The 23,395-nt window shown below is 52.4% G+C and overlaps 1 protein-coding gene and 1 non-coding gene across 16 annotated transcripts in view; one reads left to right on the forward strand and one right to left on the reverse strand.

Annotated features, from left to right (window-relative positions):
- LOC105921680 (CLIP-associating protein 1-A) overlaps positions 1 to 23,395 on the forward strand; it is a 32,378-nt gene that overhangs the window by 4,490 nt on the left and 4,493 nt on the right. For 3 of the 15 annotated variants that reach the window (XM_036128256.1, XM_036128255.1, XM_036128257.1), the window contains exons 3-33: positions 779 to 857; positions 2,566 to 2,669; positions 4,150 to 4,241; positions 4,408 to 4,483; positions 5,108 to 5,205; positions 5,672 to 5,742; positions 10,716 to 10,850; positions 10,989 to 11,065; positions 11,136 to 11,228; positions 13,320 to 13,465; positions 13,544 to 13,679; positions 13,767 to 13,837; positions 13,912 to 13,971; positions 14,365 to 14,442; positions 14,542 to 14,709; positions 14,785 to 14,825; positions 14,904 to 15,272; positions 15,360 to 15,551; positions 19,091 to 19,195; positions 19,355 to 19,411; positions 19,838 to 19,935; positions 20,018 to 20,041; positions 20,165 to 20,412; positions 20,492 to 20,555; positions 20,676 to 20,678; positions 20,751 to 20,914; positions 21,886 to 22,108; positions 22,209 to 22,304; positions 22,547 to 22,693; positions 22,774 to 22,880; positions 22,999 to 23,115. In XM_036128256.1, the coding sequence (XP_035984149.1) occupies positions 779 to 857; positions 2,566 to 2,669; positions 4,150 to 4,241; positions 4,408 to 4,483; positions 5,108 to 5,205; positions 5,672 to 5,742; positions 10,716 to 10,850; positions 10,989 to 11,065; positions 11,136 to 11,228; positions 13,320 to 13,465; positions 13,544 to 13,679; positions 13,767 to 13,837; positions 13,912 to 13,971; positions 14,365 to 14,442; positions 14,542 to 14,709; positions 14,785 to 14,825; positions 14,904 to 15,272; positions 15,360 to 15,551; positions 19,091 to 19,195; positions 19,355 to 19,411; positions 19,838 to 19,935; positions 20,018 to 20,041; positions 20,165 to 20,412; positions 20,492 to 20,555; positions 20,676 to 20,678; positions 20,751 to 20,914; positions 21,886 to 22,108; positions 22,209 to 22,304; positions 22,547 to 22,693; positions 22,774 to 22,880; positions 22,999 to 23,115 (3,539 nt within the window). The remainder of the gene's footprint in view (positions 1 to 778; positions 858 to 2,565; positions 2,670 to 4,149; positions 4,242 to 4,407; positions 4,484 to 5,107; positions 5,206 to 5,671; positions 5,743 to 10,715; positions 10,851 to 10,988; positions 11,066 to 11,135; positions 11,229 to 13,319; positions 13,466 to 13,543; positions 13,680 to 13,766; positions 13,838 to 13,911; positions 13,972 to 14,364; positions 14,443 to 14,541; positions 14,710 to 14,784; positions 14,826 to 14,903; positions 15,273 to 15,359; positions 15,552 to 19,090; positions 19,196 to 19,354; positions 19,412 to 19,837; positions 19,936 to 20,017; positions 20,042 to 20,164; positions 20,413 to 20,491; positions 20,556 to 20,675; positions 20,679 to 20,750; positions 20,915 to 21,885; positions 22,109 to 22,208; positions 22,305 to 22,546; positions 22,694 to 22,773; positions 22,881 to 22,998; positions 23,116 to 23,395) is intronic. The other 12 variants (XM_036128258.1, XM_036128259.1, XM_036128263.1 and 9 more) reach the window with 12 other exon arrangements.
- Positions 367 to 496, reverse strand: LOC118557993. Its single transcript, XR_004928152.1, has one exon. It is a non-coding gene; the product is annotated as a U4atac minor spliceosomal RNA (small nuclear RNA).

A 23,395-nucleotide genomic window follows, 5' to 3' on the forward strand; every position in this document is an offset into this window, starting at 1 on the left:
ATCCACGTTCACAATAACAGAACTTAACTTTTTTCTGCCACATACAATATGGCGGTGACGTTGACGTATGAACCCGCGCCCAACGACGCGTCTACGTATATGACGTCTGCACCGGGTCTCTGGGTTTTATCACAGGATTTAATAAACTCTCATACATGTTCACATGTTTGATGTTTAGTTTAAGAATATAAACATTTAGGCAGCTGGTCCTGATGATTAATAGAAGCTTTAATAATTTAAGAATATAACATTTACGCAGCTGATTGACACTTTATTGGCTGCTCTGTGACGCAGTGACGTATATCCGCCACCAGAGGGCCTCCTTTCTGTTACTTTTTACATTGTTTCCTGCGTGGAATTACACGTGGGTCCAAAAATTGCACCTTTTCCCGAGCGGAACCGCCCGGGGGGCGCGGATGTGTTGGTCTGGTGTTAGCAGGAAGACTCTCACTAGACGTTCATTGAGCCTCCCGAACCACCCCGAGACAAGGAAAGCTGCAGCAGCCGCTCCACGGGAGGCTCTAGTGCGGCTTGGGCTTCCTCCTCAGTCACGGTTCCCACCCTGAACTTCCCCCCGTCGGTCCCTGAAAGGCCCGGCTGTCCCCTGTAAGCTCACCGCTGCGTCCACGCCGCGCGCTCCGGCTCAGTTTGGAGTCTTTTCACCGCTATTCATGCTTTGTGCTCTGTACCCAGAATCCTTTGCGGCGCAGCTCCGCTCTCATTGGCTGTGCTGTTTCTGGCTTCAAGTCGCTGTGTGTGTATTTTTCCCCACCTCCAGGTGGTTCTGTTGGGGATGGAGGTTCTGTCGGCTCTGGTGGACCGGCTGCAGGAGAGGTTCCGGACTCAGGTGGGAACAGGTGAGGCCTCCACCTGCTGGTGACGTCACAGGGCCGAGCAGCTGACGCTCAACCGCAGCACAACATGGACTTTCACTGCGTGTTTATGCGTCCGAGAGCGGCGCTGTGTTTTTATCACTGATCTAAAGAGATTTATTATTTTTATTAAACAATTTCAAAATACAAGTAAATCACGTTAAAAACAGCTGTTAGGAAGCAGAAGGAAAACAAATAAAAGAAAATAAAAAAACACACAAGGGTTTAGCTCATATATTTCTAACACTTCTGAAAACCTTATATTATTTTAACCTTAAAGAATCTGCACTTGTGTATATAAAATTTTCCAATAGTAAAAATATTATTACACAGGAGTTCCACATCTTTGTTTTGACAAGTAATACCAAATTTAACATCTTTATATTCAAAATTAGGAACCACATTTTTCTCCCAGAAGGACTTAATCGAACGACAACTGTAGAAAAGATGGTCCTGAGTCTTTAAATCTTTTTTGTTACATACATTACCGTCAAACTTGAACCTTAAACTTAATAACTCTGCACATGCATAAATATAATTTATAGTTTTAAAGTGAACTTCTTTCACCTTTGGTAACAAAGTAAATGAGAAAAATCTGGTTCTAATTTTAATGACGTCCATTTCTGAAAACATGTTTAATGTCATATTATTCATATGCTCTCTTCACATTTAATTGTTGTATTTGGAATTTATAAAGTTGTATTTATCTATACAGAGATTGGGAAACATGAGTTAACCAGATTTAACATAGTCACAAGAATCGCCTTAACTACTGTCTAAACTATATTTTCTTTTAAAATCTGCATATTATATTATTAAATATCACCCTTTGGGTCCATTAAGTGCACAGTGGCCCATCTAAATAGATTAAACTACAGGAAATAACTATTCTGATCCGATTTAAAATGATCGGAATAAATAAATACCTGTTTTATTAAGTTCTAAAAGATTTAAAACCTGTTTCATTTATACATTTTAAAAATCAGCTTCAGCTCAGCCTCACATTTATACATTTCTATTGAAATAAACTTAACTAAGATCAGATAAAATAGAGTAAAAACAAAATATTAAAATAAAATGCCCAAACATATAAATATTGTTAAATAAATAATAAAAAGTAGAAGATAGGTGGAAATAATAAGGGAAAAATTACTAAATATGAATTCAACTAGTACAAACTACCTGTAATAAAAAAAATGATTTATATCAATTTGACCAAACATGAATTAGATGAGATGAATTATTTTAATGTATCAAATTAATTTGATCTATAGTATTAAGTAAGTAATAAGATTTAAAAACCTGAAACCCAGATTTATGCTACATTTGGACAAAAATAATCCAAGACACAAATTATAATTAATGATTCATTAAACAAAAAACGGGAATGAATGTACAAAATGTTAGATTTTCATGTATTTACAATAAATTGCAGCCTTTTGTGTTATTTAACGCCCAATGTGATATTAAGGCAGTGACGGATTATCCATGGGCTGATGCCCACCGTCTCTGGACCAGAACCAGACGTCTGTTAGACTTTAGCTGTGAAACGGTCCAATAAACCGGTTTTAACATCTAACTCATCTGTTAGCGCATCATCATAATTAATCAGATGTTTACAAGCTCTCTTTGAATGCACTGTGAGGTCTTGTAACCCCCTATGTTGAAACTGATCAGCTGTTTGTCGTCCTAGTTCTGCCAAGTCTGATGGATCGCCTGGGAGACGCCAAGGACCAGGTCCGAGAGCAGGACCAGGCTCTGCTGCTGAAGATCATGGACCAGTCGGCCAACCCGCAGGTAGTGCCTCTGGTTGCTAGCTCTGTTTGCAGGCCTCTGATTTCTACCCTCTGATTGCTAGCCTCTGGATTCTAGCCTCTGGTTGCTAGCTCTAGTTGCTGGCTTCTGGTTTCTAGCTCTAGTTGCTAGCTTCTGGTTTCTAGCTCTAGTTGCTAGCTTCTGGTTTCTAGCTCTAGTTGCTAGCTTCTGGTTTCTAGCTCTAGTTGCAGGCCTCTGGTTGCTAGCCTCTAGTTGCTGGCCTCTGGTTGCTAGCCTCTGGTTGCTAGCCTCTGATTTCTAGCCTCTGGTTGCTAGCTCTGGTTGCTAGCCTCTGGTTACTAGCCTCGGGCTGCTAGCCTCTGGTTGCTAGCTTCTGGTTACTAGCCTCTAGTTGTTAGCTCTAGTTGCTAGCCTCTGGTTACTAGCCTCTGGTTGCTAGCTCTGGTTACCAGCCTCTGGTTGCTAGCTCTGGTTACCAGCCTCTGGTTACTAGCCTCTGGCTGTTAGCCTCTAGTTGTTTGCTCTAGTTGATAGCCCCTGGTTACTAGCCTCTAGTTGCTAGCCTGTGGTTGCTAGCTTCTGGTTACTAGTCTCTAGTTGTTAGCTCTAGTTGATAGCCCCTGGTTACTAGCCTCTAGTTGCTAGCCTTTGGTTGCTAGCTTCTGGTTACTAGTCTCTAGTTGTTAGCTCTAGTTGATAGCCTCTGGTTACCAGCATGTGGTTTCTAGCCTCTGGTTACTAGCCTCTAGTTACTACCCTCTGGTTTCTAGCCTCTGGCTGCTAGCCTCTAGTTGTTAGCTCTAGTTGATAGTCCCTGGTTACTAGCCTCTAGTTGCTAGCCTCTGGTTGCTAGCTTCTGGTTACTAGTCTCTAGTTGTTAGCTCTAGTTGATAGCCTCTGGTTACCAGCCTCTGGTTTCTAGCCTCTGGTTACTAGCCTCTAGTTACTAGCCTCTGGTTTCTAGCCTCTGGTTACTAGCCTCTAGTTGTTAGCTCTAGTTGATAGCCTCTGGTTACCAGCCTCTGGTTTCTAGCCTCTGGTTACTAACCTCTAGTTACTAGCCTCTGGCTGCTAGCCTCTGGTTGTTAGCTCTAGTTGATAGCCTCTGGTTTCTAGCCCCTGGTTACTAGCCTCTAGTTGCTAGCTTCTGGTTGCTAGCTTCTGGTTACTAGCCTCAAGTTTCTAGCTTCTGGTTACTAGCCTCTGATTTCTAGCCTCTGGTTGCTAGCTTCTGGTTACTAGCCTCTGATTTCTAGCCTCTGGTTACTAGCTTCTAGTTACTAGCCTCAAGTTGCTAGCTTCTGGTTACTAGCCTCTGAATTCTAGCCTCTGGTTGCTAGCTTCTGGTTACTAGCCTCTGGTTTCTAGCCTCTGGCTGCTAGCCTCTGGTTGCTAGCTTCTGGTTACTAGCCTCTAGTTGTTAGCTCTAGTTGCTAGCTTCTGGTTACTAGCCTCTAGTTGGTAACTGTGATGGTTAACGCTCCACTCTGTGTGTCTGCAGTACGTCTGGGAGCGGATGATGGGAGGCTTCAAGCACAAGAACATCAGGACCAGGGAGGGACTCTGCATGTGTCTCATCTCCACCCTCAACGTGTGAGTGGACGACCTCTGACCTCTGAGCTCAGTCAGAATGAGAGTCCTGCCTCCCGGGACCAGAACCCGTCGCACAGAGGAGTTTCTAAAGGAGGATTTAATGAAGACGTAGATGAGGCTGAGCGCTCCAGTAGCTGGCAGTGAACTCCTGCTTTGTCTGTTTCAGGTTTGGGTCTCAGAGTCTGACCCTGAATAAAATCGTCCCTCACATCTGCAGCCTGCTGGGAGACCCGGCCAGTCAGGTAGGACCAGAAATATTACCCGGGCTCATTTAGAAGGACTTCATCCGGTTCACCCTGTTTGATTTCTTTTTGTTTCCCTCAAAGGTGATATATTATTGAAAATGTGTGTTTTAGTTAATTTTTATTATAATTATTCACATTTTAATGATGAAATCATGTTTTTACATATTTTATTTAGCGTTTTCTTAGAGATTCTTCTTCTTGGGCCAGAGTTTCCTCCCTGTTTAGAGTCCAAACCTTCTCACTCAATGGGAATCAGGCTTCATTAATCCTCTGGCGCCCTCTGCTGGTGGAATGCAGACCCTGCAGCTCCACAGAGGCAGAAAACTGCAGGTTTAGTTGTCTTTTTTCCTGCTGGGACCACATCCTCCAGTGTCCTCCTGATGGGCTGCAGACGTCTGTCACCAGCAGAGTCTGACTTCCTGTTCTGGACAGGAAGCCATGCCCGCCAGCTCCACTTCCTGCAGCAACAAAACCCTGAATTTAGAGCTTAGACTCCCTCCCTGAAAAGACACTTTTATTACCTTTTATTCTATAAAAGCGTAGAGAGCCAAAGACGTGTCGTGTGTTTTAATCAAACCTCCTCTCTGCGCCCCTCTGTGTGTCTCCAATGTCCCTCCAAAGGTCCGCGACGCCGCCATGTCCTGCCTGGTGGAGATCTACCGCCACGTTGGAGAGCGAGTGAGAATCGACCTGGGGAAGAAGGGCCTGCCTCAGTCACGGTGCGTTCAAGTACTCGCTGAGTGTCGTTAGCTGCTGTTAGCCAAACGGTAAACATCCTCTTAGGGAGACACAAAGCTCTGCGTTTTTCAGCAGCACCTTCAGACCCGGCCCTTTACCGCCGGCCCTGTTGGTAAAGAGCGTAGAAGAGAAGCCGTTGATCACATGACCAGGGTCACGTCCCAAAATGTTTCAGGCTGTCAGACGGCTTCCTCCCTGATAAACCTCCGTGTCTTTTGTCTCAGACAGAGACGGTCCAGATCAGAATCGCTCTTCCCCTTCCTGTTGGTTTTCTGACCCCGGCGACCCGCCTCGGCCGCTCCGTCTCTGATTGTTCGCCCCGCCCCCCCCCCCCCACCTCAGGCCTCTGACCCGTTTGTTTGCTCTTCAGGCTCCGACCTGCGGGCCTGGACTCGTCCCCCGCCGGTTGATTCCAGCGCTGACTCTGGGTTCTCTGCTCCTCTGCAGGCTCAACATGATCTTCAGTAAATTCGATGAGGTCCAGCGGTCGGGGAACATGGTGCTGTCCCCTCTGTCAGGTAAGATCGCCGCTCCCTCCTTCTGAATGGACGTCCTGCGCGGCTCTGGGGGGGGTTTGGGGTCCAGATTTAGAGACCGAGGCTGTAGGAGGCAACATGGCGGTGAAACAGGAAGTGGGACCGCTCTAGTGGTTCTGATGGTAAACGTTGAGATCAATCAGGTTATTAGTCCCTCTGATGATACAGAAGCTGATATAATGAGGATATATTTGCTAAATATTGTGCTGAATTAATTCTGCATAATAAATCAGGGCCATGCTGGATGGAGAATATGATGTAAAATGAGCTTGTGCAGGTGGTACATCCCCCCACACCCGCCTCAGATAATGGATAGATCATTCAGCTCAATTATATGATATAATAGGATAAAATATGCTGTAATCCAATCAGATACGAAGCAAAATGTAACTATGCTGTAGGTCTGGGGTGTCCAAATCGCGGCCGGGGGCCGTTTGTGGCTCCTGGACTCTTCCCCAGCAGAAGTGGTTGATGCTGATAGAGACTTTTTTATTTTTAATTGAGGCGTAATTATTATCTGAAAATCTGGGCAGATATCTGATATTATCCCAAATACTGGACTCTGATTGGCTGCAGGGTGTCCGTTAAATCGGACACCTATAAAAACGGTTTCTGTCAAAAACCCTGACTGTTAAAAATTATTGCGCCGGCTCAAACGTTAGCTGCTAACGGCAAGGCAGTTAGACACTGGCTACCTTGGCTACGTGTCACAGTGAGAGATGTTAAACGGTGTAAGAAACGTCCGATTTTTACACTGAAGATAACATCAAAGTGTTGACAGTTGATTAAGTTATTTCTTTTGTAAGGGACCATGGTATAAAGCGGACAATGCCCTTTGAGGCGTCCGTTTTCAGGAATTAACGGACTTTGCAGAAGGAATTGTCCGATGCGAGGTTCACGGCTCCGCGTCGTCCATTAATTACCGATAACGGACACCTCGTCGGGCATTATCCCTTACTCAATAATGCTGTTATTTACCGACGTGTGTGTGCACACATTAACGTTTCTGTGATGGTCCGATTGTTGTACAGTTTTGTAAAAACTATGCTAGCTGAGTTTTTGAATATAGGTTTACGGTCTCTAGACTCACACGATGCTGTTCGTTTGTCTTCCTTCAACATCGTGGAAAAACGACCACACTGCTGTCATTGCATCTGTGCTTCTTTTAGAAATCCCCCCGATGACATATCGGTATTGGCCCAGTTTTACTTATCGGACCGATGCGCTAAAAATGACTAGCATCGGGCCAATACTGACATTAGTCATTAGCATATCGGTATCGGCCCAGTTTTACTTATCGGACCGATACCGATATGTTAAATAATGACTTATATTGACCGATAACGATGTTAGTCATTAACATCTCGATATTGTCCCAGTTTTACTTATTGGACCGATACCGATATGTTAAAAATTTACTAACATCGGCCGATACCGACATTAATCATTAGCATATCGGTATCGGCCCAGTTTTACTTATCGGACCGATACCAATATGTTAAATAATGACTTATATTGACCGATAACGACGTTAGTCATTAACATCTCGGTATCGGCCCAGTTTTACTTATCGGACCGATACCGATGCGCTAAAAAATGACTAGCATCGGCCGATACTGACATTAGTCATTAACATATCGGTACCGGCCCAGTTTTACTTATCGGACCGATACCAATATGTTAAAAAATTACTAACATCGGCCGATACCGACATTAATCATTAGCATATCGGTATCGGCCCAGTTTTACTTATCGGACCGATACCGATGCGCTAAAAAATGACTAGCATCAGCCAATACTGACGTTAATGCCGATATGTCGTGCATCCCTGAATATTACCGATAAACTAATTGAAAATGTTCGGAACAACACGAAGAATTAGCCTGTTAATTACGACAGATTTTTACGTTGTCTTTAGTTTCGCAGCAAATAAAACCGACGAGTGTCGCTCTAAAGCGGTTCCTAAAGAGCGACCCGAACCGGTTCTGATCGCTGAGAAGAAACTGAAAACTTTGTTCCAGTCGAGCCCAAAAGAATTTCTAAACTGGTTTTTAAAACAAGTTCTGGTTCTGCGTCATTTCCTGTTCCTGCACAAAATGATTGAAATATTAAACGCTCAGATTTCAGTTAAAACATATAAATCTGATTTATATGAAGTTATAAAAAGTTCTGGGTTCTGAGGGGAAACCCAGGTGGCAGCAGAACCGGCGCCAACTGGACGGGTCGCTGAGAGGAAGCCAGAGAGCTGCAGCCAGGGCTTTTATTTTGAAGGAGCCGTGTCAGCTGTCCTCCTCACAGTCACAAGACCGGGTTGCAGGCAGCAGAGGCGGCTCAGAGCGTCAGCTCCACGGAGACAGAACCGGAGACAGAACCGGGCCCGCCCAGGTAGGTCCAGTTTCATGTCCGGCCAGCATAACGTTGAGCTCGGCGGCTCTGAGCTGCAGCGGACACCCCGGCTGGAGCTCAGCCAGGCCTGAGTGGCTGCCGCCTCACGGTGGGCCAGGCACTCTGGGCTTTTTGTTCTGCTCTCCCTCGGTTCTGACCGGGTCCGGTTACAAACTGTCCTCGTCTAAAGATTACAGGAGCCGAAGCGAGGAGCTTCTTTCATTAAAGGAGGCGGCTGTTTAAAAACAGGAAGACCTCGTGCTTGGCAGGCGCCTCCTGGAGGCTCTTCTCCGGACCCGTTTACGGAGGCCCGTAGAACCTGGAGGGATCCGTTTGTCATGTGGTTCTGGAGCTGCACATCTCGTTTAGCTGCGGGGCAGGAAGGAATGAAACCGGGTCACGATGAGGAGTGGAGCTCACAGCCTCAGATGTGGGCCGGTACCGTCTGTCAGCAGCGCCGGTACCGTTCTGGTTCTGGTTGCAGCGTGAGGAATGTGTGATACAGGGGGGGGGATCAGAACCAGCTGTTTCCTCTGAGCGGGTTCTGGTGCCGTGAGGAGCATCAGCTGTCGGGCTCCATCAGGACCGGAGCGGCTGCCAGGAGGAACCCAGCTGGACCCCCCTCGGTTCTGCTGGGGGCCGTAAACCGGTCCCACGGTTCTGGTCCGATGCTCTGACTGCCTGCGGAGCAGCTGCAGCTGCTGCCTGCGGTTCTGCTGCGGGTTCCCTGTCAGCTGAGGACACACCTGCTGGAGGCGGAGCACCAGAACCGGACACGTCTGGTACCGACAGGCAGGCTGTTACTGGACATCAGGGTTCTGATCAGCTGCTGGTTCTGCTCGTTGTTTTAGACCCGTTAGAGTTTCATCAGGACTCGTTTTACTGCTGCTTTTAAATATTAGCTTAAATTTATGGTTAAATATTTAATTGTGTAAGTTAATATATTTTAGTTTTAGGTAAAATTCTGGTCATTAAATGAATAAATCAGGGATTTTACTCTCAGTTTAGTTTGGTGAAATATTTATTTATTGATAACAAGCAGTCAGAAATAATCTGATGTTAAACACATTTCTCACTTATATTACAGAAATATTTATTTTATTTATTTATTTGACTCCTGACTCGTCACTGTAGCGCACCTCCCCCTCCGTCCACCCCCCCTCCTCTGATTGGCTCCTCCTCCTCCGTCCCCTCTCCTCTGATTGGCTCCTCCTCTTCCATCCCCTCTCCTCTGATTGGCTCCTCCTCTTCCGTCCCCCCTCCTCTGATTGGCTCCTCCTCTTCCATCCCCTCTCCTCTGATTGGGTCCTCCTCTTCCATCCCCCCTCCTCTGATTGGCTCCTCCTCTTCCATCCCCTCTCCTCTGATTGGCTCCTCCTCTTCCATCCCCTCTTCTCTGATTGGCTCCTCCTCTTCCATCCCCTCTCCTCTGATTGGCTCCTCCTCTTTCACCCCCCCTTCTCTGATTGGCTCCTCCTTTTCGATCCCCTCTCCTCTGATTGGCTCCTCCTCTTCCATCCCCCCTTCTCTGATTGGCTCCTCCTCTTCCATCCCCCTTCTCTGATTGGCTCCTCCTCTTCAATCCCCCTTCTCTGATTGGCTCCTCCTCTTCCATCCCCCCTTCTCTGATTGGCTCCTCCTCTTCAATCCCCCTTCTCTGATTGGCTCCTCCTCTTCCATCCCCTCTCCTCTGATTGGCTCCTCCTCTTTCACCCCCCCTTCTCTGATTGGCTCCTCCTTTTCGATCCCCTCTCCTCTGATTGGCTCCTCCTCTTCCATCCTCTCTCCTCTGATTGGCTCCTCCTCTTCCATCCCCCTCTCCTCTGATTGGCTCCTCCTCTCTGACTCTGTCTCCTCAGAACGCAGAAACAGAACCACGTAGGGACATACTTGCTTCATGTGTCCGGATCCATTCAGCTAGCTAGCTTAACTTCTGTCCAGCACATGGCTCTAGCTAACGCTAAGCTAACGCTAAGCTAACATTTACCGGTTCTGACCCAGCCGTGCGTTTCTGACGGCGCCACCAGGTCCACATTTATTGAACCAGTACCAGGGTGCGAGCAAATAGAGAAAATACTGGACCCTCCATCCCTGACGGCGTTAGCATCCAGCAGCAGGTTCAGTCTAAAAAACAGTGAATGAGATTGTTTCAGACTCTTATTTTGAAGTAGAAAAGGAAGTAGCTGCTGCTCATGCAGCTAGGAGCTAACAATGCTAGGACGATGGAGAAGGGTGGAGGGCCTGCAGGAGTCCAGAACCAGGCGGGGGTGGGGCGTCATTTACAGAAGAACCCGTAATGGATGCTCTGCTGCTCTGCTGCACTGCTCCCATCAGAACCATCAGAACCACCAGAACCATCAGAACCATCAGAACCATCAGAACCACCAGAACCATCAGAACCATCAGAACCATCAGAACCACCAGAACCATCAGAACCTGTGCAGCGGTCCTGGCTCCTGCACACTGGGCCCATTGTTCTGCTGCCTGGGCAGGAATCTCAGCCATCTCTGGGATCCGGCGCAGGCGTGCTTCGGCCCCGCTGACCGCCGCTCCTCTTCCTCCTCCTCCAGATAAGAACTTCGATGACGACGAGTCGGTGGACGGCGGCCGGTCCTCCTCCAGAGGAGCCTCCCTGTCCACGAGGAAGGCCGTGAGCATGGGCTCCTTCCGCCGGCCGTCCTCGGCCTCCAGCGCCAAGTCTGCAGGTCAGAACCAGGACCGGCGCCCCTCTGGGCCGCTCCTCCACCCGCTCCTCCTCCCGCTCCTCCACCCGCTCCTTCTCCCGCTCCTCCTCCCGCTCCTCCACCCTCTTCCTGCTCCTCACCCAGCTTTCTGTGCCGCAGGCCGGGACGGGTCCAGCGCCGGAGCTGTGGACGAGGAGGACTTCATCCAGGCCTTCGAGGACGTCCCCGCGGTGCAGGTAAGGCCTCCTCCGCCGCCCTCCTTCCAGAATCTAAGCCCCGCTTCACCTCCGGCCTCTCCTCCTCCAGATCTACTCCAGCCGGGAGGTGGAGGAGGCCATGACCAAGATCCGCGACGTGCTGTCGGACGACAAGAAGGACTGGGAGCTGAGAGTGGCCGCCGTAAGCCGTAACCGTAACCTGCGCCTCCTCTGTAACCTGCGCCTCCTCTGTAACCTGCGCCTCCTCTGTAACCTGCGCCTCCTCTCTAGCCTGCGCCTCCTCTGTAACCTGCGCCTCCTCTGTAACCTGTACCTCCCCTCTGACCTGCGCCTCCCCTCTAACCTGCGCCTCCTCTCTAATCTGCGCCTCCTCTCTAACCTGCGCCTCCTCTCTAACCTGCGCCTCCTCTCTAACCTGCGCCTCCACTGTAACCTGCGCCTCCTCTCTAACCTGCGCCTCCTCTCTAACCTCTCTAACCTGCGCCTCCTCTCTAACCTGCGCCTCCTCTCTAACCTCTCTAACCTGCGCCTCCTCTCTGACCTGCGCCTCCTCTCTAACCTCTCTAACCTGCGCCTCCTCTCTAACCTGCGCCTCCTCTCTAACCTGCGCCTCCTCTCTAACCTGTACCTCCCCTCTAACCTGTGCCTCCCCTCTAACCTGCGCCTCCCCTCTAACCTGCGCCTCCTCTCTAACCTCTCTAACCTGCGCCTCCTCTCTAACCTGCGCCTCCTCTCTAACCTGCGCCTCCCCTCTAACCTGCGCCTCCTCTCTAACCTGTGCCTCCCCTCTAACCTGCGCCTCCTCTCTGACCTGCGCCTCCTCTCAAACCTGCGCCTCCTCTCTGACCTGCGCCTCCTCTCTAACCTGCACCTCCTCTCTGACCTGCGCCTCCTCTCTAACCTGCACTTCCTTTCTAACCTGTGCCTCCTCTCTAACCTGCGCCTCCTCTCTGACCTGCGCCTCCTCTCAAACCTGCGCCTCCTCTCTAACCTGCGCCTCCTCTCTAACCTGCGCCTCCTTTGTAACCTTCGCCTCCTCTCTGACCTGCACCTCCTTTCTAACCTGTGCCTCCTCTCTGACCTGCGCCGCCCCTCTAACCTACGCCTCCTCTCTAACCTGCGCCTCCTCTCTGACCTGCGCCTCCTCTCTAACCTGCGTCTCCTCTCTGACCTGCGCCTCCTGTCAAACCTGCGCCTCCTCTCTAACCTGCGCCTCCTCTCTAACCTGCGCCTCCTTTGTAACCTTTGCCTCCTCTCTGACCTGCGCCTCCTCTCAAACCTGCGCCTCCTTTGTAACCTTTGCCTCCTCTCTGACCTGCACCTCCTTTCTAACCTGTGCCTCCTCTCTAACCTGCGCCTCCTCTCTAACCTGCGCCTCCTTTGTAACCTTTGCCTCCTCTCTGACCTGCACCTCCTTTCTAACCTGCGCCTCCTCTCAAACCTGCGCCTCCTCTCTAACCTGCGCCTCCCCTCTAACCTGCGCCTCCCCTCTAACCTGCGCCTCCTCTCTAACCTGCGCCTCCTCTCTAACCTGCGCCTCCTCTCTAACCTGCGCCTCCTCTCTAACCTGCGCCTCCTCTCTGACCTGCACCTCCTTTCTAACCTTCGCCTCCTCTCTGACCTGCACCTCCTCTCTAACCTGCGCCTCCTCTCTGACCTGCGCCTCCCCTCTAACCAGCGTCTCCTCTCTAACCTGCGCCTCCCCTCTAACCTGCGCCTCCTCTCTAACCTGTGCCTCCTCTCTAACCTGCGTCTCCTCTCTAACCTGAGCCTCCTCTCTAACCTGCGTCTCCTCTCTAACCTTTGCCTCCCCTCTAACCTGCGCCTCCCCTCTAACCTGTACCTCCTCTCTAACCTGAGCCTCCCCTCTAACCTGCGCCTCCTCTCTAACCTGTGCCTCCTCTCTAACCTGCGTCTCCTCTCTAACCTGAGCCTCCTCTCTAACCTGCGCCTCCTCTCTAACCTTTGCCTCCCCTCTAACCTGCGCCTCCCCTCTAACCTGCGCCTCCTCTCTAACCTGCGCCTCCCCTCTAACCTTTGCCTCCCCTCTAACCTGCGCCTCCCCTCTAACCTGTACCTCCTCTCTAACCTGCGCCTCTCCTCTAACCTGCGCCTCCTCTCTAACCAGCGCCTCCTCTCTGACCTGCGCCTCCTCTCTAACCTGCGCCTCCTCTCTAACCTGCGCCTCCTCTCTAACCTGCGTCTCCTCTCTAACCTGCGTCTCCTCTCTAACCTGCGCCTCCCCTCTGACCTGCGCCTCCTCTCTCCTCAGCTGAAGAAGCTGCGCTCCCTGCTCCTGGCCGGTGCCGCTGACTTCGACTGCTTCCTGCAGCAGCTCCGGCTGACGGAGGCCTCCTTCAAGCTGTCGGCCAAAGACCTGCGCTCCCAGGTGGTCAGGGAGGCCTGCATCACGTTTGGGTGAGGCGCCTCCTCCGCCGCGCTCCCCCCCCCCTCCTCCCCCCCCTCTGATTAGTAACGCTCCTCTGCCTCCTCCAGCCACCTCTCCTCGGTGCTGGGCAGCCGCTTCGACCACGCCGCTGAGGCCGTCCTGCCGACGCTCCTCAGCCTCGTCCCTAACAGCGCCAAAGTCATGGCAACGTCGGGCGTGGCCGCCATCCGCCTCGTCCTCAGGGTACGTCCCCCTCGCCCCGCCTCCTCCCGCCCCGCCTCCTCCCGCCTCCTGGTCCTGGGGTCTCACCGTGCTCTCTTCCTTCCTCAGCACACGCACTGTCCTCGCCTGGTCCCCATCATCGGCGGCGGCTGTGCCTCCAAGGCCGTGGCGGTCAGAAGGTGAGGAGGCGCTCTGCGTGTGCGTCCTCCGCTGTCCGCTCCTACGCTGACAGGAGATTCTCTGCTGCTTGCAGGCGCTGCTTCGAGTTCCTGGACCTGCTCCTGCAGGAGTGGCAGGCGAGCAGCCTGGAGAGGTAAAGCCGTCGCTGCTGGCCTCCTCACGGTAGGGTCAGGAGCGCTGAGGAGACGGAGGGGGGAGAGAAGGAGGGGGGGAGGGGTCTGGATCACTCCCTGTCGGCCTCTGTGGTTGGAGGGACTACAGAGAGAGCCGGATCCACCAAAATCCATGGAAAGTTGAGTGGAAGGAAAAAGTGCATCAGCATCAGGGGCTACCAGACCCTCTATGCATCGCTGCAGGAATCCATGCAACCAAATAAAAAAATGTGTTTCAGAATGTTTAGAATATCCTTCAGCGTTGGCCTGTTGTAATATTCTGACTCTCTGTAGCCAGATTCACCAAAATCTCCAGAAATAAAGCAGGAAAGTGAGTTGAAAGTAAGCGATGCTGATTACTCTCCGCCCCGCAGACACGTTGCCGTGGTGACGGAGACGATCAAGAAGGGGATCCACGACGCTGACGCTGAAGCTCGCTCTGTGGCCAGGAAGTAAGACGCCGCCCACAGACACAGCAGCTCCACATAAAATCGGCCTCGCTGACGTGAACTCAATGCCCCCCCCCTCCTCCTCCTCCTCCCCCCCCGCAGGTGTTACTGGTCCTTCCACGGCCACTTCAGCCGGGAGGCGGAGCTTCTGTTCCAGGGCCTGGAGTCGGCCTATCAGAAGGCGCTGCAGGCCCACCTGCGCAGCGGAGACACCCTGATGTCGCTGCCGGCCTCCGACCGCTCCTCCTCCTCGTCCCAGGAGAGCCTGAAGTGAGCCCGCCTGACCTTGTGACCTCCCTGCAGGGCGCCGGCCGCCTCTAACTGTGACTCTGTTTCCTCCCGCAGCCGCCCGCTGGCGCTGAAGAGCTCGGCAGGAAGCGGCAGACGTAAGAGCCTCGCCCTACGACACGCGTCGCTCCGGTTCTTCCTGCCGGTTCCTTAACGATGAACGTTTATCTGCTCAGCCAAAGCCGCCGCTGCCACCCGGCGCCCCGCCAACGCCGCCGCCTCCTCTCCAGGATCCCTGCAGCGCTCCCGCAGCGACGTGGACGTCAGCGCCGCCGCCAGCGCCCGCACCAGGATGCCCGCCGTCTCCCCCGCCGGCGCCCCCTTCAGCTCGGCCTCGGCTCTCCCCCCCGGGTCCTACGCCTCGCTGGGTAAGAACCGCGGTCCTCCCTCTGTTCTGTCTGAAGGAACTACAGTCGGCCCAGTCTTCATCCCCTCCTCTTCGTCCTCAGGTCGAGTCAGAACCAGGAGGACGAGTGCGGGAACCGGTCCGACGGTGGCGGACAGCCGGGGGCGGAGTCGGGGAAAAGTCGTGTCTCAGTCGCAGCGTGAGTGATCGGACCTCGCCTCTCTCTCCCCACGTAGAACCAAAGCTTCCCCTCCGACTCCGCCCACTCTCCTCTTCCTCTCCTCAGCCGGCAGCCGCTCCGGTTCTCCGGGCCGCCTGCTGGGCTCCGCGTACGGCCGGGTGCCGAGGTCCGGCCCTGGTGGCGGCGGCGGCGGCGGGGGCAGCGGCGCCTCCTGCAGTCAGAGCGAGAAGACGCGTCCTCGAGGTCACCGCAGTCAGGGCTGCAGCCGGGAGACGAGTCCCAGCCGGTCAGGACTCGGTAAGAACCTGGAACAGGAACCGGTCCGCTTTGGGTTCTGGATACTTTGTCTATTAACCCGTCAGCTGTAAAGGGGCCGGAAAAGGTTAAAACAGCTTTTAAACCGTATTTAAACCAATTTTAATTAGTTTAGTTCCAATTTTGCAATGTAATTTCAACTTAGTATGGTTCTTTAAAATATTTTAGTTTTTTTTATTCCTTTGTTTTTATTTTATTTCATATAAGATTTGTTTCCCCCTGAAAATAACACAGGATTTCACTGCAAAAAGGGAACTAAAAGTAAAATATTCTTGAAATCAGTGTCCTTGATTTGAGCAGTTAAATAAGATTGATTTTTTTCTAATTAGATTAGGTACAACTCATCTCCATCTTATTTCAAGTGCAGTTTGTCTAATTATCTTAACATAAGGGTAAAAAATCTAATTTCATTGGCAGATAACCTTATTTACCTGCTTAAATCAGGGACAAATACATTAATTTCAACAAAATTTTACTTTTTATTCCCTTGTTCCCATCCCAGGTACAGATGAAAAAAATGTTGTTTAAAATGGTGAAAAGCTCATTATTGTTTGTTCAGAAACTGAAACTCATCCCTTATATCGATGAATCTCACACAGTGTTAGATACTATTTCTGGTCATTTTGATGATTATTGCTACAAAGAATGAAAACCTTTAATTCAATATTCCATATTTAAATGTATAAATGGTATATTTTAATAATATTCTATGTTCCAATTTACATTTTCTGTTACCATAATGATCAAAATGAGGAGAAAATCAGGGTAGTTTCTGCATAGTGGAGTGGAGTCCAGGGGTAATGAACCCTGGCAGGAAGGACGTAGCCTTGAGGAGCTTCTCCTGCTCTCATAGAACTCCATAATGGCAGCCAGAAGTCATCACTTCCTGTCCCTAGCGTCGTTTTCCTGTCCCTAGCTTTGTTTTCTGTCGCTAGCGTCATTTCCTGTCTCTAGCGTCATTTCCTGTCTCTAGCATCGTTTCCTATCTCTAGCGTCGTTTCCTGTCCCTAACGTCGAATACTGTCTCTAGCATCGTTTCATTTCCCTTGCATAGTTTCCTGTCTCCAGCATCATTTCTTGTCTGTAGCATCGTTTCCTTTCTCTAGCGTTGTTTCCTGTTTCCAGCGCCGTTTCCTGTCTCTAGCGTCGCCTCCTGTACCTAGCGTCCTTTCCTGTCCCTAGCATAATTTCCTGTCTCTGGTGTAGTTTCCTGTCCCTAGCATCATTTCCTGTCTCTGGTGTCGTCACCTGTACCTAGCGTCCTTTCCTGTTTCTAGCGTCGTCTCCTGTCCCTAGCGTGGTCTCCTGTCCCTAGCGTGGTCTCTTGTCCCTAGCATAATTTCCTGTCTCTGGTGTAGTTTCCTGTCCCTAGGATCATTTCCTGTCTCTGGTGCAGTTTCCTGTCCCTAGCATCATTTCCTGTCTCTGGTGTAGTTTCCTGTCCCTAGCGTCCTTTCCTGTCTCTAGCGTGGTCTCCTGTCCCTAGCATCGTCTCCTGTCTCTAGCGTGGTCTCCTGTCCCTAGCATCGTTTCCTGTCTCTGGTGTAGTTTCCTGTCCCTAGCGTCCTTTCCTGTCTCTAGTGTGGTCTCCTGTCCCTAGCATCGTCTCCTGTCTCTAGCGTGGTCTCCTGTCCCTAGCATTGTTTCCTGTCTCTAGCGTCGTCTCCTGTCCCTAGCATCGTTTCCTGTCTCTAGCGTGGTCTCCTGTCCCTAGCATCGTCTCCTGTCTCTAGCGTCGTCTCCTGTCCCTAGCATAATTTCCTGTCTCTGGCATCGTTTCCTGTCTCTGGCATCGTTTCCTGTCTCTAGCATCGTTTCCTTTCTCTGGTGTCGTTTCCTGTCCATAGCATAATTTCCTGTCTCTAGCGTCGTCTCCGGTCCCTAGCATCGTTTCCTGTCTCCAGCGTGGACTCCTGTCTCTAGCGTCGTCTCCTGTCTGTAGCGTCGTCTCTGGTACCTAGCATAATTTCCTGTCTCTAGCGTCGTCTCCTGTCCCTAGCATAATATCCTGTCTCTAGCGTCGTCTCCTGTCCCTAGCATCGTTTCCTGTCTCCAGCGTGGACTCCTGTCTCCAGCGTGGACTCCTGTCTCTAGCGTCGTCTCCTGTACCTAGCGTCGTCTCCTGTCTCTAGCGTCGTTTCCTGTCTCTAGCGTCGTCTCCTGTCCCTAGCATCGTTTCCTGTCTCTAGTGTGGTCTCCTGTCCCTAGCATCGTCTCCTGTCTCTAGCGTGGTCTCCTGTCCCTAGCATTGTTTCCTGTCTCTAGCGTCGTCTCCTGTCCCTAGCATCGTTTCCTGTCTCTAGCGTGGTCTCCTGTCCCTAGCATCGTCTCCTGTCTCTAGCGTCGTCTCCTGTCCCTAGCATAATTTCCTGTCTCTGGCATCGTTTCCTGTCTCTAGCATCGTTTCCTTTCTCTGGTGTCGTTTCCTGTCCATAGCATAATTTCCTGTCTCTAGCGTCGTCTCCGGTCCCTAGCATCGTTTCCTGTCTCCAGCGTGGACTCCTGTCGCTAGCGTCGTCTCCTGTCTGTAGCGTCGTCTCTGGTACCTAGCATAATTTCCTGTCTCTAGCGTCGTCTCCTGTCCCTAGCATAATATCCTGTCTCTAGCGTCGTCTCCTGTCCCTAGCATCGTTTCCTGTCTCCAGCGTGGACTCCTGTCTCTAGCGTGGTCTCCTGTACCTAGCGTCGTCTCCTGTCTCTAGCGTCGTTTCCTGTCTCTAGCGTCGTCTCCTGTCCCTAGCATCGTTTCCTGTTTCTAGCGTCGTCTCCTGTCCCTAGCATTGTTTCCTGTCTCTAGCGTCGTGTCCTGTCTCTAGCGTCGTTTCCTGTCTCTAGCGTCGTCTCCTGTCCCTAGCATTGTTTCCTGTCTCTAGCGTCGTCTCCTGTCTCTAGCGTCGTCTCCTGTCTCTAGCATCGTTTCCTGTCTCCAGCATGGACTCCTGTCTCTAGCGTCGTCTCCTGTACCTAGCGTCGTCTCCTGTCTCTAGCGTCGTTTCCTGTCTCTAGCGTCGTTTCCTGTCTCTAGCGTCGTCTCCTGTCCCTAGCATTGTTTCCTGTCTCTAGCGTCGTCTCCTGTATCTAGCGTCGTCTCCTGTCTCTAGCGTCGTTTCCTGTCTCTAGCGTCGTCTCCTGTCCCTAGCATTGTTTCCTGTCTCTAGCGTCGTCTCCTGTCTCCAGCGTCGTCTCCTGTCTCTAGCGTCGTCTCCTGTCTCTAGCGTTGTCTCCTGTACCTAGCATAATTTCCTGTCTCTAGCGTCGTCTCCTGTCTCTAGCGTCGTCTCCTGTCCCTAGCATTGTTTCCTGTCTCTAGCGTCGTCTCCTGTCCCTAGCATCGTTTCCTGTCTCCAGCGTGGACAGCCTAGCTTCAGGATGGGTTTCGCTGTGCTGTCGGCGTCCTGCATGCTCTCCCTGTCTAACATCTGAGCTTCAGCTATGTCTAACCCCGCCTCTGTGACTCACTGCATGGACCGCTCTCCTGTTTTCCTGTCCTTTCTGTCTCCGTCTCCATCCGGACTCTGCAGCCCGGAGCCGGATCCCTCGGCCCAGCATGAGTCAGGGCTGCAGCAGAGAGACGAGTTGCGAGAGCAGCCGAGACACCAGCCCCGCCAGGGGCTTCTCCCCCCTGGGTGAGTAGGCCACCGCAGACCCCCAGACCTTTGTCCCGTCAGAGAAAAGGGTCCAGTGTCCTGTCTGTGTGCATGCTCTGCTCTTCTGGTCCAGCTCTACTCTGCCTTCTGTTCTTCTGACTAAACCAGACCCATAAGTTGATGTTTTATGTCCTCCAGCGAGCCGTCCCCACTCCCGTTCCACCAGCGCCCTGTCGTCTGCAGAGTGCTGCTCAGGTGACCGCTGTAAAGCCCGTTAAAGCTGCATAAACCCATCCGCTTCAGGGTCCCCGTCTCTGTTCTGGTTCTGCATGGCTCCGGCTCGTCTCACTGACCACGTTTCAGCTTCCTGGAGCCGGTTCTCCTGCAGCAGAACTCGCCGTCAGTCCAACTGTAGCGGCGCCGCCAGCAGAACCATCCAGAAAGGAGACGACCCGTTTCGTAGCATCGTTACTGCTTGCTTCTGATTTATCAGACTGCTGCTGCTGGTTGGTTCTGTTGTGTTTCTGCTGCTGAAACGTCCTGGTTGCTTTGGGTTTGGTTCATGGGACGGTGCTGCGGCCCTCGGGGGGGGGGGGGTGGTCTTCATCCACGCTGCCGCCTATAGACACCCCCGTCTGAAGCTTTATGCCCTTCCGTTAAAACCTGACGTCTCCTCCTCAGACCGGCTGGCCCATCAGGCCCGGATCTCGGCCTCCGTCAACGCCATGAGGGTCCTGAACACCGGCACCGACGTGGAGGCCGCCGTGGCCGACGCTTTGGTAGGACAGCCTCCTGAATAACAGTTTTAATGTCCCACCCTGAGAGGAGGTGGTGCTGATGGGAGGTTTCTTGTCTTTCCAGCTGTTAGGAGACTCCAGGAGTAAGGTAGTAGACCCTCTCCCTCTGCATGCAGATTAACTCTATGGGAGTTTCGGCTCATTGACAAACTGAACCGCCTCAGCATGCTAGTTTCTGTCCAACCCTGTTGTCCTGCTCTGACCGTCCCAGCGGCGGCCCGTCCGGCGGCGCTTCGAGTCGCCCGGCGTGCACTCGGACGACGACGCCAACAGCGACGCCTCCAGCGCCTGCTCCGAGCGCTCCTACGGCTCCAGGAACGGCGGCGCGGGGCCTCACTTCCTGCGTCAGACGGAGGACGTGGCGGAGGTGCTGAACCACTGCGCCAGCTCCAACTGGTCCGAGAGGAAGGAGGGCCTGCTGGGCCTGCAGAACCTGCTGAAGGGCCAGAGGACGCTCAGGTAGGCCGGGGCCCCGTCTCCGGGACGTCTCATTTCTGAGCGGCGATGGACGCTGAGCCTCGTTTCTGCCTCACCACAGCCGAGTGGAGCTAAAGCGCCTCTGTGAGATCTTCACCCGGATGTTTGCAGACCCCCACAGCAAGGTGAGAACCCCCTGAACTCTGCTGCATGTCCACAACAGCCTGCATGACGGGGACGGATCATCGCACTAACTGTTTTCTGTTGCATGTCTCCTCTCCGCCGTGGACTATAACAAACCCCAGAGAGTAAGTGTTTCCTCGGCTCCTCCCACCGCTGCTCCTCCAGCCAGATTCTGACGCTCCTCTCCCTCCTCTCAGGTGTTCAGCATGTTCCTGGAGACTCTGGTGGACTTCATCGTGCTGCACCGGGACGACCTGCTAGACTGGCTCTTCGTGCTGCTCACGCAGCTCCTGAAGAAGATGGGGGCCGACCTGCTGGGCTCGGTCCAAGCTAAGGTCCAGAAGGCTCTGGATGTCACCAGGTAGGCCCCAGAGAAGCTTTTCTGGCCTCCAGACCTTCTGAGATCTGGACTCTGGACCGGGTCCGTGGCTCTGAAGCTGGTTCTGTTCTAGACGTCAAATCACGCCAGTTTTACTCTTCAGGAAACTATTTAAACCATGAAAAAAACAACGTTAAAAGTTTCTTTGAGCTTTTATTTTGAAGGACCACCTCAACCTCCTTTTCCTGTCTAGTTTAGCTTCATTGTTGTTTAACCCCGTATGTTCCTAACAGAGCACTTCGCTCTCAGGCTGCAGGTCTGCTGGTGGTTCCTAGAGTCTCTAAAAGTAGAATGGGAGTCAGTTCTCCCAGTTTTGGTCCGTGAGGCACCCCGTCTACTTTTAAGACTATCTTAAAACTTTCCTTTTTTTACAAACCTTCTAGTTAGAGTGGCTCATGTTACCCTGAGCTACCTCTATAGTTATGCTGCTATAGGCTTAGGCTGCTGGAGGATATCAGGATCTATTTCTCTCACTCTGCTTATTTCTCCTACTGCTCTACAATCTGAATTTTTGTTGTTATTTCAGCTTTTAGCTTTTTGTTCATTTGTCGTTTTTTTCTCTTCATAGAAGGTACACCTGCTCTGGCGTTCTGGGGAGGCAGATCATCCTCTATTACTATCTAACATAGAAAGTACTCCTTGAGGATTTGATGGAATCTGACTTTGTAAAGAACCTTCAGATGACGTGTATAAATTAACTGGCGCTATGTAAATAAAATTGAATTGAAAATTATCCCACTTTTGCTGTAATCTAACCCAATTAGACGCTGAGACTTTTATTTTAAAAGAGGTAACTTCCTGTTCATTGCTGGTTTAGATCCTTAGGAGGTAAAAATTTTAATAAAGAACGACTTATTTTGAATCGCCTCATAATAAAAGCAGACACTTTAACCTTTTAGTCCTGGTTTTACGGGTCAGGACAGAACATCTGGTTGTGCTCTGTGTCCCCGCAGAGAGTCGTTCCCGTACGAGCAGCAGTTCAACATCCTGATGCGCTTCATCGTTGACCAGACCCAGACCCCCAACCTGAAGGTGAAGGTGGCCATCCTGCGCTACATCGAGGCTCTGGCCCGACAGATGGACCCGGCCGACTTCGTCAACTCCAGCGAGACGCGCCTGGCGGTGTCTCGCATCATCACCTGGACCACCGAGCCCAAGAGCTCCGACGTGCGTAAGGTGAGACACCGCGGTCGTCCTCCTGCCCCCCCCGCCCCGCGTCTCGTTTCTGCTCTGGTGTCCCAACAAACCGGCTGTCTCCGTCCGCCTCCACACGCAGACCCTCCATAACTGGGCAGGGGAGGAGGTGTCGGGCCGGAGCAGCACCGTGGCCTCTCTGCCCGGGGAGGGGAACCTGGAGGAGAGGTGCAAGCAGGTAGACCCAGTCAGACGGCATGGTTCTGAGCGCAGGACTAACCAGGGGCTGGGTCTGATCTCAGCGCCGTTTCTGGCTCTAACGCTGGTTTCTCTGCAGCTGCTGCATGGGTCTGAGGAGGTTCTGGCTGCATGTCTGCTGCCTCGCTAACACCCGCTCCTTTTTTCTCCTAACCCCCGGCGGAGGAGGGCAAAGGCAGCGGGTGCGGCGCAGTCACCCGGTCCTGTGTTTGTCTTCCGCAGGCGGCCCAGGTGGTTCTGATCGCCCTGTTTGAGCTCAACACCCCCGAGTTCACCATGCTGCTGGGGGCCCTGCCCAAAACCTTCCAGGACGGCACCACCAAGCTGCTGCACAACCACCTGAGGAACGCCAGCAGCGGCATCTCCACGGTAAGCCTGCCTGGGGATGCCCGGCCAGGCGCGAGCGCCTCCGTCCGCCCGTTCTGACCCCGCCTTCTCTCCTCCTTCAGGCGCCCCCCGTCAGCTCGGCCGGCCGGGCCGCTCCTCGCCACTCCGGCGGCCGCGGCAGCCCGCTGAGCTCGCCCACCAACCACGCCCACGCCGGCCTCTCCCCCAGGTACGAGAACCCACTAGAGCCCGATGGACGCCTGGATCGAGTCCGGCCTCCCATCAGCACTAAGAGTCTGCCGCTTCTTGCTAAAGGTTCTCACTTCTCCCCCCTCCTCCCCCTGCAGTCGGCTGTGGGGCTGGAGCGCCGACGGCCTCTCCAAGTACCCTCCTCTTCCTCCCTTCCCCTCCCCTCTTCCTCCTACCGCCTCCCTCAAGGCCTTACGGCGAGCTTACTCACCCAGGTAACCCCGCCCAGCCCCCCCCCACATACCTGAACCATCTGTCCGCCTCACCTGTTGATGTGTCTGTGCGACCTCATCAACCTCTGAAAGGCTGGATGAGAGGGCGGGGCTCTGGAGGGGGGGGGGGGGGGGGGACAGAGAACATGTGGTTTCAGGCGACCAGAACCGGGTGTTGTGTTTGCACCATGTCTAAGAACCCGTCTCCATCCAGCCCCCCTTCCCCCCGCCTGTGCACCCAACGCCCCCCTTCCCCCCGCCTGCACCCAGCCCCCCTTCCCCC

Source organism: Fundulus heteroclitus, chromosome 24 (genome assembly GCF_011125445.2).
Source record: "Fundulus heteroclitus isolate FHET01 chromosome 24, MU-UCD_Fhet_4.1, whole genome shotgun sequence".
Classification (NCBI taxonomy): domain Eukaryota; kingdom Metazoa; phylum Chordata; class Actinopteri; order Cyprinodontiformes; family Fundulidae; genus Fundulus; species Fundulus heteroclitus.